The 14,825-nt window shown below is 43.9% G+C and overlaps 1 protein-coding gene across 1 annotated transcript in view; it reads right to left on the bottom strand.

The window, feature by feature from the left end:
• The window catches only part of LOC121567770 (G protein-activated inward rectifier potassium channel 4), a 43,185-nt gene that overhangs the window by 17,298 nt on the left and 11,062 nt on the right, over positions 1–14,825 (bottom strand). Inside the window, exons 2-3 of the mRNA XM_041878031.2 lie at positions 10,018–10,100; positions 3,269–4,142 (exon numbers count right to left, since the gene is read on the bottom strand). Of these exons, the coding sequence (XP_041733965.1) occupies positions 3,269–4,142; positions 10,018–10,080 (937 nt within the window). The 5' untranslated portion in view covers positions 10,081–10,100. The remainder of the gene's footprint in view (positions 1–3,268; positions 4,143–10,017; positions 10,101–14,825) is intronic.

Below are 14,825 nucleotides of genomic sequence, written 5' to 3'. Positions count from 1 at the left end.
ACCCCTAGTCTCCCGAGTGGCGCAGTGGTCTAAGGCACTGCATCGCAGTGCTAGCTGTGCCGCTAGAGATCCTGGTTCGAATCTAGGTTGTCGTAGCCAGCTGCGACTGGGAGACCCATGGGGCGGCGTACAATTGGCCCAGTGTCATCCAGGGTAGGGGAGGGAATGGCCGGCAGGGATGTAGCTCAGTTGGTAGAGCATGGCGTTTGCAATGCCAGGGTTGTGGGTTCAATTCCCACAGGTGGGCCAGTATGAAAAAAAAAAAAAAAAAAAAAAAATTATAATTATTTAATTATAATAATGTATGCACTCACTAACTGTAAGTCGCTCTGGATAAGAGCGTCTGCTAAATGACTAAAATGTAAAATGTAATGACAAAACAAAATGTTTTTTTATAAATTTTTGCTAATTTATTTGTTTTTAATCACCCGGAAATATCACATTTACATAAGTGTTCAGACCCTTTACTCAGTACTTTGTTGAAGCACCTTTGGCAGCGATTACAACCTGGAATCTTCCTGGTTATGACGCTACAAGCTTGGCACACCCATATTTGGGGAGTTTTTCCCATTCTTCTCTGCAGATCCTCTCAAGCTCTGTCAGGTTGGATGAGGAGCGCTGCTGCACAGCTATTTTCAGGTCTCTCCAGAGATGTTCGATCGGGTTCAAGTCCGGGCTCTGGCTGGGCTACTTAAGGACATTCAGAGGCTTGTCCCGAAGCCACTCCTGCGTTGTCTTGGCTGTGTGCTTAGGATGGGTGTCCTGTTGGAAGGTGAACCTTCGCCCCAGTCTGAGGTCCTGAGCACTCTGGAGCAGGTTTTCCTCAAGGATCTCTCTGTACAGTGTCTTGCAAAAGTATTCATCCCGCTTGGCATTTTTCCTATTTTGTTGCATTACAACCTGTAATTTAAATGGATTTTTATTTGGATTTAATGTAATGGACATACACAAAATAGTCCAAATTGGTGAAGTGAAATGAAAAAAATAACTTGTTTCAAAAAATTCTAATAAATAAATAACGGAAAAGTGGTGTGTGCATATGTATTCACCCCCTTTGCTATGAAGCCCCTAAATAAGATCTGGTGCAACCAATTACATTCAGAAGTCACATAATTAGTTAAATAAAGTCCATCTGTGTGTCACATGATATGTCACATGATCTCAGTATATATACACCTGTTCTGAAAGGCCCCAGAGTCTGCAACACCACTAAGCAAGGGGCACCACCAAGCAAGCGGCACAATGAAGACCAAGGAGCTCTCCAAACAGGTCACGGACAAAGTTGTGGAGAAGTACAGATCAGGGTTGGATTATAAAAAAATATGGAAAGAATATGGCACCTCAACAAACCTGCCAAGAGAGGGCCGCCCACCAAAACTCACTGACCAGGCAAGGAGGACATTAATCAGAGAGGCAACAAAGAGACCAAAGATAACCCTGAAGGAGCTGCAAAGCTCCACAGCGGAGATGGGAATATCTGTCCATAGGACCACTTTAAGCCGTACACTCCACAGAGCTGGGCTTTACGGAAGAGTGGCCAGAAAAAAGCCATTGTATCTTTGTACTCCCTGACGAAGGCCATGCTGCCAAAACACGTCAGAGTTTTAAAATATTTGTTCCATTGAACATGCCATACAAATAAAGGCATTGTAATTACATGAAGAGTGCCTTGGTTCTCCTTGCTTTTTAAAAACATTAATATTCATAAGTAAGAAGAAAAAACATCACCCTACTGATTAAAGTAAGCAAGTGACCTGTATAATGCATCGTATTTAGATTAGTGCATTATAATCTGTCCTTAAACAAAGGCCTATACACAATGCGTAAGGCTTGCACATACAGTGTTTACCTGAGTGGAGTAATACACCACAGGAACATATTAGGATAACCAAATAAGGAAGCCAGGGCTCTACATGTGTCTTTATTCCCTGTGCTACTGTGATAAATAAGCAGATTTCCTCAATCAATATTCCATACAAAGACTTCCAAGGCTACCAGGAAGCTAGCTGGGGATCTCGTTAATGCAATTAATTTAAAAGTCTCTGGGATGCAACTGGGGCATCTGCCCCTCATTAGGCATAGGACAGGTTTTTTACAGCTTGAATTTAAATATTGAGAGAAAATAAAAAATCTCCTTTTCCTGACTTTTTTACGGATGCATATAAAATGGTGGTTCTGTGTTTTTGGTAACTTTCCAGAGAAGAGAATGCGTTGAGAATGCGTTGGCCAGGCCAGTACTTTCTGCAACCCCCCTGGAGCAGTTGCTTTCATCATTGCACCACCTCTCCCCAAACACAGACCAGCGTAGGCAGCTAACGCGCTTTCCTTTTGGAACAAACATCTCAAAGAGGCCTCCCTAATGCACCAACATAGCGGAGACGCGGTCCTCAGTATGGATGTGGAAACATTTGCCTAACTGTAACAACCTTCCAAATAAAGATCCTGCTGACTGTTTTTCTTTGTGGAAAATTACAAGGTTGGTCATGGTAACAAGAAATAACCTATGCTCTCAAAAAAATTTATTTTCTATTTTGTAAATGGTCTTATGAAACTATAACAGCCATATTTACCTGAGTTGGTAAATATATTATTATATGCAGGTCTATACCACATGGTGCCTCTAGAACTTGTGTTTGTATGGGTTTGAAATTGTCTTGTTTGTTGAATGAAAGATATTACATTATCACTGAATATGAAGAACCTCAATGGATTTACTGAGCAGACAAGAGTTTAAATGGAATTGACCAAGGCCCTATCCAGAAACAACCCATAGCTAGCCCCTACCCCCTATGCACTTGTGTAGATGCAAACAGATTGGACAATTCCACCAAGCCTATGAGAAGGCAAGGTGGAGCTACTACCATTTGACACATTGTCTCCCGAGTGGCGCAGTGGTCTAAGGCACTGCATCGCAGTGCTAGCTGTGCCACTAGAATCCAGGCTCTGTCGTAGCCGGCCGCGACCGGGAGACCCATGGGGCGGCGCACAATTGGCCCAGCGTTGTCCAGGGTAGGGGAGGGAATGGCCGGCAGGGATGTAGCTCAGTTGGTAGAGCATGGCGTTTGCAACGCCAGGGTTGTGGGTTCGATTCCCACGGGGGGCCAGTATGAAAAAAATAATGTATGCACTAACTGTAAGTCGCTCTGGATAAGAGCGTCTGCTAAATGACTAAAATGTAAATGTAATATTGCTTACGCCTATCTAATTATTTCAGGTCTATGGGCTATGGGTCCTGGTGACCTATTAGCCTTGTTTCAAGAGGACGTACCTGTAGCTTCAACCATGCCCTCCAGGATGACCACGATCTCAAACTCCTCCTTGTCCATCTGGGCCTGGGATAACTCCCAGAAGGGGCTCTTCTCGTTGATCTCATGGGAGATTATGAGTGGGGACACCAGGAAGAGCCGGTCGTCTCCCGTGTCGAAACCGATGTTGATGTCCGTCTGGTTGAGAGGGATGAACTCCCCCTCCTTGGTCTGCTGTGAGCGGATCAGCTTGGCCCGGATTGAGGCCTCCACGATGTGGGAGTTGCGCAGGTCCCCGACTCTGAACATCAGACACAGCTTGTTGTCCCGCACAGAGATTACGGCCTTGTGGGAGAACATAAGCGTCTCGGCACGATTCTTGGGTTGGGAGATCTTCACGAACATGCAGCCCACCATCATTGCGTTGACGATGGAGCCCAGGATGGCCTGGATCAGCAGCAGGATGATGCCCTCAGGGCACTTCTCTGTGATGACGCGGTAGCCGTAGCCGATGGTGGTCTCCGTCTCAATGGAGAAGAGGAAGGCTGAGACGAAGCTGTTGAGGTTCTCTACACAGGGGGTCCAGCCCTCCTCGTCGCTGTGCCACAGGTCCCCTCGGATCAGGGCGATGATATACCACAGCAGGCCGAAGAACAGCCAATTGACCACGTAGACCAGAGTGAAGATGAAGAGGCTGAAGCGCCAGCGCAGGTCCACCAGAGTGGTAAACAGGTCGCTTAGGTAACGGTAGGTCTCCTGCACGTTGCCGTGGTGAACGTTGCACTTGCCGTCCTTCTGGACATAGCGTTGACGGGGCTTCTTGACGGGGTCGGCGATGAGGTGGGTGCGCTCAGTGGAGATCTGGGCCTCCCGCATGTGTTTGGGAAGCTTTTTCACCTGGAGAGACAGAGAGGAAGAGAGACAGTTCTGCTGAGACATTGGTCACAATGTCATTGTCTTCAGTAGTTCATGTGTGGAGCCAGGAGTGACCTGTTCAAGAAAAACCCTGGACTCTCGTTACAGTCTATCGCTAAAGGCAATTGTTTTCCTGGTCAGGTCAAATGGTGAGCAAAAACATCTGCCTCTTTTCATGTGCAATGTCCTCATATTACCCTTGTTGCTACAATGTGTGAAATGTCCTCATATTACCCTTGTTTCTAAAATGTGTGAAATGTCCTCATATTACAGTTTGTGGAATTTTCTCATATTACCCTTGTTGCTACAATGTGTGCATTGCAGTGCTGTCACACTGTCATGTTATATGAGAAAAGACACATTCTCAACCTTTTAAGTAATTGCTTTGCTTTCATCCTCAACCACCTTCAACTGCCACCCTCGTTGACCATAAATAAACTGTAAATCAATGCTACAGATATCTCTGCTACACCAGTGCTGGGCGAGGACCGCATACGATGCTCTGGCTAAATGAAATGAAGGGGCCTGATACTGTAGCTGCACTGCTCCCATAACACTGTGTGAGAGAGTGTCTCTCCAAGCACAAGGTGCGCCAGGACTGTGGGAGGGAGAAGAGCGAGAGAACATAAGGGTACAAGGCCTTCCTTCCTCACTGCTGGCCCAGCTCCAGCCAGGCGATCTGGCTCAACAGCTGTGCCTCCCCTGTCCCTAGTGCTGTACCTCACCCCCTATGGGACACTGGCAGGCCTGGATAGGAACACCCCGTCCCGGTCTCTCCCACCCCGTCCCTGTCCCTCCCAGCTCCTACTCTACCCCCCCCACACACGGGCCAAGGGCACATCGGCACTCTGTGTCCTGATCGTTGGAGACGACGAGCTCAGTTGTTAATTGAAATGTGGTATTGCCATTGTGGTGTTGCCCCTCCTGTGCCCTCTGAATCTCTGGGTGATAATCAAACACCTGTGTTCACTGCTTACTCTCTCCCCAGAGTGGTGTTACATCCGAGGCTGACACACTACTCCAAAACTGAAATAATGGCTCCCGATTGAAGGAATTCAAATTAAAGACATGCCTTTGAAAATACATGCTATAGTCCTCAAATGATTTAAATAAAGATCTGAATACTGTATGCAGGTTTCCATTGACCCAGGTTTAATAGACAAAAGTAATGTCGGCCCAAAAAATATTTGCAACGTGTAATGGAAAAAGCAGATATAGGACACATTTTGTAAAGATCTCGAACATTTTTATCCATTCAACAGGGGTGGATTTTTCTTTTGTCTAACTTTCTTTTTCTTTTTCTTTTATTTGTTTCACCTTTATTTATCCAGGTAAGCCAGTTGAGAACAAGTTCTCATTTACAACTGCGACCTGGCCAAGATAAAGCAAAGCAGTGAGATAAAAACAACAACACAGAGTTACATATGGGGTAAAACAAAACATAATGTCAAAAATACAACAGAAAATATATATACAGTGTGTGCAAATGTAGCAAGTTATGGAGGTAAGGCAATAAATAGGCTATAGTGCAAAATAATTACAATTAGTATTAACACTGGAATGATAGATGTGCAAGAGATGATGTGCAAATAGAGATACTGGGGTGCAAATTAGCAAAAATAAATAACAATATGGGGATGAGGTAGTTGGGCGGGCTAATTACAGATGGGCTGTGTACAGGTGCAGTGATCGGTAAGGTGCTCTGACAACTGATGCTTAAAGTTAGTGAGGGAGATAAGAGTCTCCAGCTTCAGAGATTTTTGCAATTCGTTCCAGTCATTGGCAGCAGAGAACTGGAAGGAATGGCGGCCAAAGGAGGTGTTGGCTTTGGGGATGACCAGTGAGATATACCTGCTGGAGCGCATACTACAGGTGGGTGTTGCTATGGTGACCAATGAGCTAAGATAAGGGGGGGATTTGCCTAGCAGTGATTTATAGATGGCCTGGAGCCAGTGGGTTTGGCGACGAATATGTATTGTGGACCAGCAAACAAGAGCTTACAGGTCACAGTGGTGGGTAGTATATGGGGGTTTGGTGACAAAACGGATGGCACTGTGATAGACTACATCCAATTTGCTGAGTAGAGTGTTGGAGGCTATTTTGTAAATGACATCGCCGAAGTCAAGGATCAGTAGGATAGTCCGTTTTACGGCATGGGCAAGTTGCAGCGGAGGGTGCAGAGCTGGTGGCCGGGATAGTGGTATCCAGGTGGAAAGCATGGCCAGCCGTAGCAAAATTATTGTAGATTTATCGGTGGTGATAGTGTTTCCTGGCCTCAGTGCAGTGGGCAGCTGGGAGGAGGTGCTCTTATTCTCCATGGACTTTACAGTGTCCCAAAACTTTTTGGAGTTAGTGCTACAGGATGCTAATTTATGTTTGAAAAAGTTAGCCTTTGCTTTCCTAACTGCTTGTGGTTCCTAACTTGGTTCCTAACTTCCCTGAAAAGTTACATATCGCGGGGTCTATTTGATGCTAATGCAGTACGCCACAGGATGTTTTTGTGCTGGTCAAGGGCAGTCAAGTCTGAGGAGAACCAGGGGCTATATCTGTTCTTAGTTCTGTATTTTTTGAATGGGGCATGTTTATTTAAGATTGAGAGGAAATTACTTTTAAAGAACAACCAGGCATCCTCTACTGACGGAATGAGATCTATATCCATCCAGGATACCTGGGCCAGGTCAATTAGGAAGGCCTGCTCGCTAAAGTGTTTTAGGGAGCGTTTGACAGTGATGAGGGGTGGTCGTTTGACCGCGGACCCGTTACGGATGCAGGAAATAAGGCAGTGATCGCTGAGATCCTGGTTGAAGACAGGATGATTAACACTGGAATGATAGTTAGTCAGGATGATATCTATGAGGGTACCCATGTTTACGGATTTAGGGTTGTACCTGGTAGGTTCGTTGATAATTTGTGTGAGATTGAGGGCATCTAGTTTGGATTGTAGGACGGCCGGGGTGTTAATCATATCACCAAGCAGTACGAACTCTGAGGATAAATGGGGGGCAATCAATTCACATATGGTGTCCAGGGCACAGCTGGGGGCTGAGGGGGGTCTGTAGAAAGCGGCAACAGTGAGAGACTTATTTCTGGAAAGGTGGATTTTTAGAAGTAGAAGCTCAAACTGTTTGGGCACAGACCTGGATAGTATGATAGAGCTCTGCAGGCTATCTCTACAGTAGATTGCAACTCCACCCCCTTTGGCAGTTCTATTTAGATGGAAAATGTTGTAGTTGGGGATGAAAATTTCAGAATTTTTGGTGGCCTTCCTAAGCCAGGATTCAGACACTGCTAGAACATCAGGGTTGGCGGAGTGTGCTAACGCAGTGAATAACTCAAACTTATGAAGGAGGCTTCTGATGTTAACGTGCAGAAAACCAAGGCTTTTACGGTTACAGAAGTCAACAAATAATAGCTCCTGGGGAGTAGGAGTGATACTGGGGGCTGCAGGGCCTGGGTTAGCCTCTACATCACCAGAGGAACAGAGGAGGACCAGAATAAGGATACGGCTAAAGGCTTTAAGAACTGGTCTTCTAGTGCGTTGGGTACAGAGAATAAAGGGGGCAGATTTCCGGGCGTTGTAGAAAAGATTCAGGGCATTATGTACAGACAAGAATATGGAAGGATATGAGTAGAGTGGAGGTAAACCTAAGCGTTGGGTAACAATGAAAGTGATAGTGTCACTGGAGGCACCGATTGAGCCGGTCTCGCGTGTATGGGGGGTGGAACAAAGGAACTATTTGAGGCAGTTTGAGAGGGACTTGGGGTTCCACAGTGAAATTGTATAATAAGAACTAACTGGAACAGCAATAGGCAAGGCATATTGACATGGGAGAGAGGCATAAAGCAATCACAGGTGTTATTAGAGAGAACTAAGACAACAACTGGTAATGGCGATAAAGTTTGGGCTGAGGCTAAACAGAATAAACAGGACAGGGTACCGTGTAAAGGAACAGTCCAGCAGGCATCAGCTGTGCAGCTGAGTGATCATAAGGTCCAGTGAACAGCAATATGTGAGTCCGAGAGCAGTTCAAATTGGTGCTTCAGCACAGCGAGCAGGAAGCACGGTTGTAGTTTGCGTGTGCTAGCGGGCCGGGGCTAGCAGATGTATCTTCGTGGTCGTTGCAACGGGAAGCCTGTTGAAACCACAGACAATTACGTCGGCAGACCAGTCGTGATGGATCGGCAGGGCTCTGTGTCGACTCTAGGAGGTCCCGTCCGGTTGACAGAGAGGTAGATAGCTGGGAGTTGTGCTTGACTCAAGGCTAGCTCAAGGCTGATTAGCCAACAACAACGTTCATTTGGTTGCAGCTAGCTAGTTGCGATTATCCAGTGTTAAAGGTCCAGTGATTCAGTGATTCCGGCAGAAAATCTGATAGGTTCTGACAAATTATGATGGAAACAGTGTTTTTCGAATAAATGATGATGACAAATAATTTTGAAGGTACGCAGGGCACGTGATGTAAACACATAACTATGAAGCTGCACTCATTTAATTCTACTGCCTGCTAAATCTATTTTTCAACTATAAAAATAATGTTTCTTTGCAGGATCCTTGTACTGACTTTCAAGAATGGCTGATTTGCTTCGACTTGCTTTCTGATTTGCTGGATGCAAGTTTCACCATCAATTATTTCAGATCTACAGGAGTGTAAGTTTCACCATGGCACGGACCGTGGCGATACGTTGACACGAGAATTATTAGAATATGGCAAATATTAGTAAATTCTTGCATTCTATCTATGCTGGCTTTTGCGGGCTACCTGAGACATGAAACAGATAGGTGGGAGGGCATACAGCCTATGACCAATGTATTAATCCACAATTTGCCTAAATGGGTAATGTAAACACATCAACCACTTAATTTGTATTCAACAGTGTAGTTTTTTTGTAGGTGTGACGTCATTTCGGCCTGCTGTTTTTATCGACACAATATAGCAACCAATTGCCGAATCTGTATTCTATGAAAAAGTTCTAAATGTCGACACTTTATTAATGTATTGATCTTTTTCTAGATTATACGGTAATGAGAGGTTTGACAGTGAAGTGAAAGACAACATCCATTGACCAATACAGCTATTAGTCACTCAATGACATTGGGCTCTTGTGACGAGTGTTTGGGAGAAAGCAGGGGCCACTTCAAAATGTAATGTCTCTATTTCCTTGGGGGAAGGTAGCTTTTAAATTTCCTGCATTGCAAGTTCTCCTGCAACAGGGTAATCAAATTAAGATCCTACATCTGTACCTGTACAGTCCTAAATCAAAGACAATGCACCTATTTGTTTCTATTTGAGAGCGTTAAAGAAATTCCTAATTGAGTGATTGATGAAGCCAGTCACAGACAGTGCTACAATAGTGCAGCCAGCCCACTGTTGGCCATCCCAGAGTCAATGATGTCTGCAGTGCTGATACTCCATAAACAAATTAATTAGCAATTGCTGTGTGCTGGTGTTTTTCCACAATTGGTTTGTCTCACCACACTCGGTTAGGGAGAATACATTCAATCGTCTCTGGAATAAAGACAAATAACCTGGACTGTTTCACTATCCATTATCAGGACGTGTGAGTTGTTTTCTCACAATCTTTTCCACGGTAGTGGGCTGAACCATCCATCAATCCTCTTCTGCAGAGACAGACAGGCACACACACATGATCACCCCTCTTATAGGAAAGTCATGATCCACAATGGTCTCATCTCCTTATATTTTTCCCTTACACCAGACACTTCCATCTTTCACCACCCCCTCTTTCTTTCCCTCTTCCCCGCTCTGCCCCCTGTCTCTATACCTCCCAGCATTGTTACACAGGACAATTGGGGGAGAGAGAGGACTGTGTGTGCGTATGGGAAATATGTTCTTACCGCTGTGGGTGTGACTCCTATCTCCATGTCGTGGTCCATGTGGACTCGAGAATCTCCTGCCATACTCAGCTGGAGCTCAACACCTGTTGGGAGAGAGGGAGATGGAGGTTCAACAAACTGTGAATCTCCACTACAGTCAGCATTTCACTTTCATTAATGTACAGAATTATGCATCAATCAGCTCTCAACAATGGATGATTTTTCACAATATATCCCATAAGATCAATCAGGAAAAATCAAGGATAAGGAACATTTTGCATAGTCAATACTATATTGACTGATAAACACCCAATAAATTGTTTTCTACACATATCAATACTACTATGCCAGTCATCTGTTTGAATAGGAGCCACTACTAACAGTGAGCCTGAATCTTAACAATGCATGTCTCCATTTTCATGTCAAATCTATAGGCTAAACGACTATGTTCCAACAACCATACTAGCATGCCGCTAAGAATGCATATCCAGTACATTACTCCATTCATTACTTCATGCTACAGTAGGTGGTATGTGAGGACAGTGAAGTCAGTATTGAGGACATTAACACAGAGCCTCAGTTCATCATAATAAGACAGACCTGTTTCACCAACACAGAATGCTATTGTGTGGATTAACTCTGGACTCACATGGGAAATGGGACTGTGTTCAAAATGTGCATCACTCTGTTAGCTAATTTGTAATCTCTGAATGAAGCAGTCTCAGCTGTCTGTAGCTACCATGTTCAACCTTTGTCATCCCCCCGAGGAGGAGAGGAGGAGAACACATCAGTGCCAGTACGCTGCCTGGGTTGAACACCAACCCAACTGTTAAAAGCCCTGATGCTGCAAGGACACGCTGACCACTACGTGTATCACAACAATCACCAGCATGGACCGCTCACAATCTGTCCACAGCTCATTTTAAAGTCTTAATATCTTTGTCTAAACTTCCCATGTGACTACAATAATAGCTTTTTTGCTATTTTTTTTTACAAAGTAACACCATGAAAGGTGATTTGATGTAGTTTTGAAGACTTCTTTCGAACAGTGAATGTGGTTTCTTTGTTGCTATTTTTGGTATCTTGGTGTAATACAGTGATCTAGTGACAGACTGCAGTATCTGTGATCTGATTTCAAAGTGCTGGAAATTGTATTTTTAAACATCAATTACATAAGACTCAAACTGACAGAGGGAAAAAAAGAAAAGACAAATATTTTTTGGCAATAGGATTAAATAACACATACAGGAAGTCAGCACTACAGATATGAGAGGCGGAGAGAGCACGTCGATAGGGACTAATTTTAGCTACAATTTCACAACAACACCTTTTCAGTTATATAAAAGCATAATAACTGATAGGGTCACTGGTGTTTGAAAATAAACCAATAGAGTGACAGAGAGTATGAACTGTGTGTTTCAAAATCAACAATCAGCAGAGGTGTGGATTCGAGACACATGACTTGGACTTCAGTCTGACTCGAGACACAAATTTGATGACTTGAGACTCGACTTGATAGAAAATAAAATAACTTCAGACTTGATTGGAGCCTCAAGACTCGGGACTCGACTTTGACTTGAGACTTGAAATTATCTGGCCAGGTTTTGTCACTCATTTTGTGGCACAGAGTCCCCTTGGATTACTCTCCACACAGCCAGAGACCGTTGCCGCAGCATGCACTTGCAATAAAAAAGACGTGCAACAGATTGGCTAGTGAAAACAATCAGTGTCAATCAACACAGGTCGCTAGTGTCAATCAACACAGGTTGGGTGAGCTAGCACAATGGTTGTCAAAGTGGGGAGAAGGTTTTGGGTGGTTGTGAGTGTGAGTGTGAAACTGAATGGGAAAAATACATATTGTTCATACATATTTTAATAGGTTACATATAGCCTACCATTTGTATTTATATACACTACATGACCAAAAGTATGTGGACACCTGCTCTTCGAACATCTCATTCCAAAATCATGATAATTAATATGGAGTTGGTCCCCCCTTTGCTGCTATAAAAGCCTACACTCTTCTGGGAAGGCTTTCCACTAGATGTTGGAACATTGCTGCGGGGACTTGCTTTCATTCAGCCACAAGAGCATTAGTGAGGTCGGGCACTGATGTTGGGCGATTAGGCCTGGCTCGCAGTCGGCATTCCAATTAATCTCAAAGGTGTTCGATGGGGTTGAGGTCAGGGCTCTGTGCAGGCCAGTCAAGTTCTTCCACACCGATCTCTACAAATCATTTCTGTATGGACCTAGCTTTGTGCACGGGGGCATTGTCATGCTGAAACAGTAAAGGACCTTCCCCAAACCGTTGCCACAATGTTGGAAGCACAGAATCTTCTAGAATGTCATTGTATGCTATAGCGTTAATATTTCAGATGGTGAAGCGTGATTCATCACTCCAGAGAATGCGTTTCCACTGCTCTAGAGTCCAATGGAGGTGAGTTTTACACCACTCCAGCCGACGCTTGGCATTGTGCATGGTGATCTTGGGCTTGTGTGCAGCTGCTCGGCCATGGAAACCCATTTCATATATATATACCAAGGTATGTGGACAATTTTGAAAAAGAAAAGGAGAGCCGCACACTCTAGGAGATCAGATGCAATAATTTAATAACCTAATAACCAACTTTTCGACAGGCAAGCTGTCTTCATCAGGGTGTTCTACTCTGCTAGACAGCACCTTGCCTAAACAGGTGTGCATTTCTTTCGCCTCCATGTGGACAATTTTTGCCATATTAGCATTGACATGAAATCAGTCAAAACACCTCAAAACAAGACATGGCATCAAGAACAAGCTGAAACTAGCTGAAACGAGTCACTTACGATTCCCCACATGGCAGTTTCTTGTTATTGTTGGTAGCTATCTGGGCATCCAGAATCACAACTCACAGACTTCTGCCCCATTCAAATAAAATTAAATGTTATTTGCCACATGCGCCGAATACAACAGGTGTAGACATTACCGTGAAATGCTTACTTACAGCACTAAACCAACAATGCATTTTTTTTAAATAAAAAAGTAAAATAAAACAACAACAACAAAAAAGTGTTGATAAAAAAAGAGCAGAAGTAAAATTAAATAACAGTAGGGAGGCTATATACAGGGGGTACTGGTGCAGCTAGTTGAGGTAGTTGAGGTAATATGTACATTTGGGTAGAGTTAAAGTGACTATGCATAAATAATTAACAGAGTAGCAGCAGCGTAAAAAGATGGGGTGGGGGTGGGGTGGCAGTGCAAATAGTCCGGGCAGCGATGATTAGCTGTTCAGGTGTCTTATGGCTTGGGGGTAGAAGCTGTTGAGAAGCCTTTTGTACCTAGACTTGGCGCTCTGGTACCACTTGCCGTGCAGTAGCAGAGAGAACAGTCTATGACTAGGGTAGCTGGAGTCTTTGACAATTTTGAGGGCCTTCCTCTGACACCGCCTGGTATAGAGGTCCTGGATGGCAGGAAGCTTGGCCCCAGTGATGTACTGGGCCGTACGCACTACCCTCTGTAGTGCCTTGCGGTCGGAGGCCGAGCAGTTGCCATACCAGGCGGTGATGCAACCAGTCAGGATGCTCTCGATGGTGCAGCTGTATAACGTTTTGAGGATCTGGGGACCAATGCCAAATCTTTTCAGTCTCCTGAGGGGGAATAGGCTTGAAGCGTGAACATCGTTTTCGTGACATTGTCAGCTAATCCATCTATAAAATACAATTTAGAAATATACTATGGAGGCATCTTTGCCAGAACAATAATAGGCTACCCGGCGGTTACATTGATCATTTTTATATTTCAGATAGGCCTAGTTTGGGTGGCTACTGGCTATATGTCTAAAGATAGCTGTAACATCTCTCTGCCTTCAATATCATGGGATGAATATTGAACATATTTTGGTGAATTAATTACAGTATTTGTGAGGAAGAAAAGGGCTACCCAATTGGCAACAAGCATTATGCGGAAAGGCAGCCCTCGAAAGTGATAGTGATTGGTGTAGACAGACCATGCTTTCCATCTGATCCTACACCCTCCACTGCATACAGGTAGGTAGGCCGTATGATTCTTCTTGCTCTGAACTCCAGAGAAGTGACATGATATCCCTACTTGATATTGGCTTCTAACATGAATGACTTTCAGCTCAAAATGCAGGTATAAAACAAAGTTTATTTCTGTGTCTTATTAAGTTTTGAAAATGCAGTGACGTTTATGGATGTATTGACAGGCTACATTTGCACAGCTATTGTGCGTGCATGCATGTGCGGAGGTCGCAAGCTTTGAACCACTGTTTTTTGGGGGTCGGGTGTCAAAAAGTTTGAGAACCACTGAGCTAGTGAATAGATTGCTGATTTGCTATACAGCTATAGGATCGGGTGCAGCGCAAACATCACATTTTAGAGAGAGGATTTCCATAAATAAATATGCAGCTCCAAAAATTGTTTGCTGATATTAACTGTTTACTTTGCAAGCTCACCAGCAATGGGGCAACAAGCAACAATTACTAGCATAGGCCTACTGGTCTATTGTGTGTCAAAATTGATTGAAATGGATCATTTACTTATGAAGCTTGCATTTGGAATTTGGTGTTAAAATGAATTATTACATAATCTAACTACACAACCGGTCAAAAGTTTTAGAACACCTACTCATTCAAGGGTTTTTCTTTATTTTTACTGTTTTCTACATTGTAGAATAATAGTAAAGATATCAAAACTATGAAATCATAAAGTACCCAAAAAAGTGTTAAACAAATCAAAATATAGTTCATAATTGAGATTCTTCAAATAGCCACACTTTGCCTTGATGACAGCTTTGCACACTCTTGGCATTCTCTCAACCAGCTTCATGAGGT

Source organism: Coregonus clupeaformis, chromosome 6 (assembly GCF_020615455.1).
Source record: "Coregonus clupeaformis isolate EN_2021a chromosome 6, ASM2061545v1, whole genome shotgun sequence".
Lineage (NCBI taxonomy): Eukaryota > Metazoa > Chordata > Actinopteri > Salmoniformes > Salmonidae > Coregonus > Coregonus clupeaformis.
Note: the sequence above shows the minus strand (reverse complement) of the source record. Positions and strands in the feature narration are given on the sequence as shown.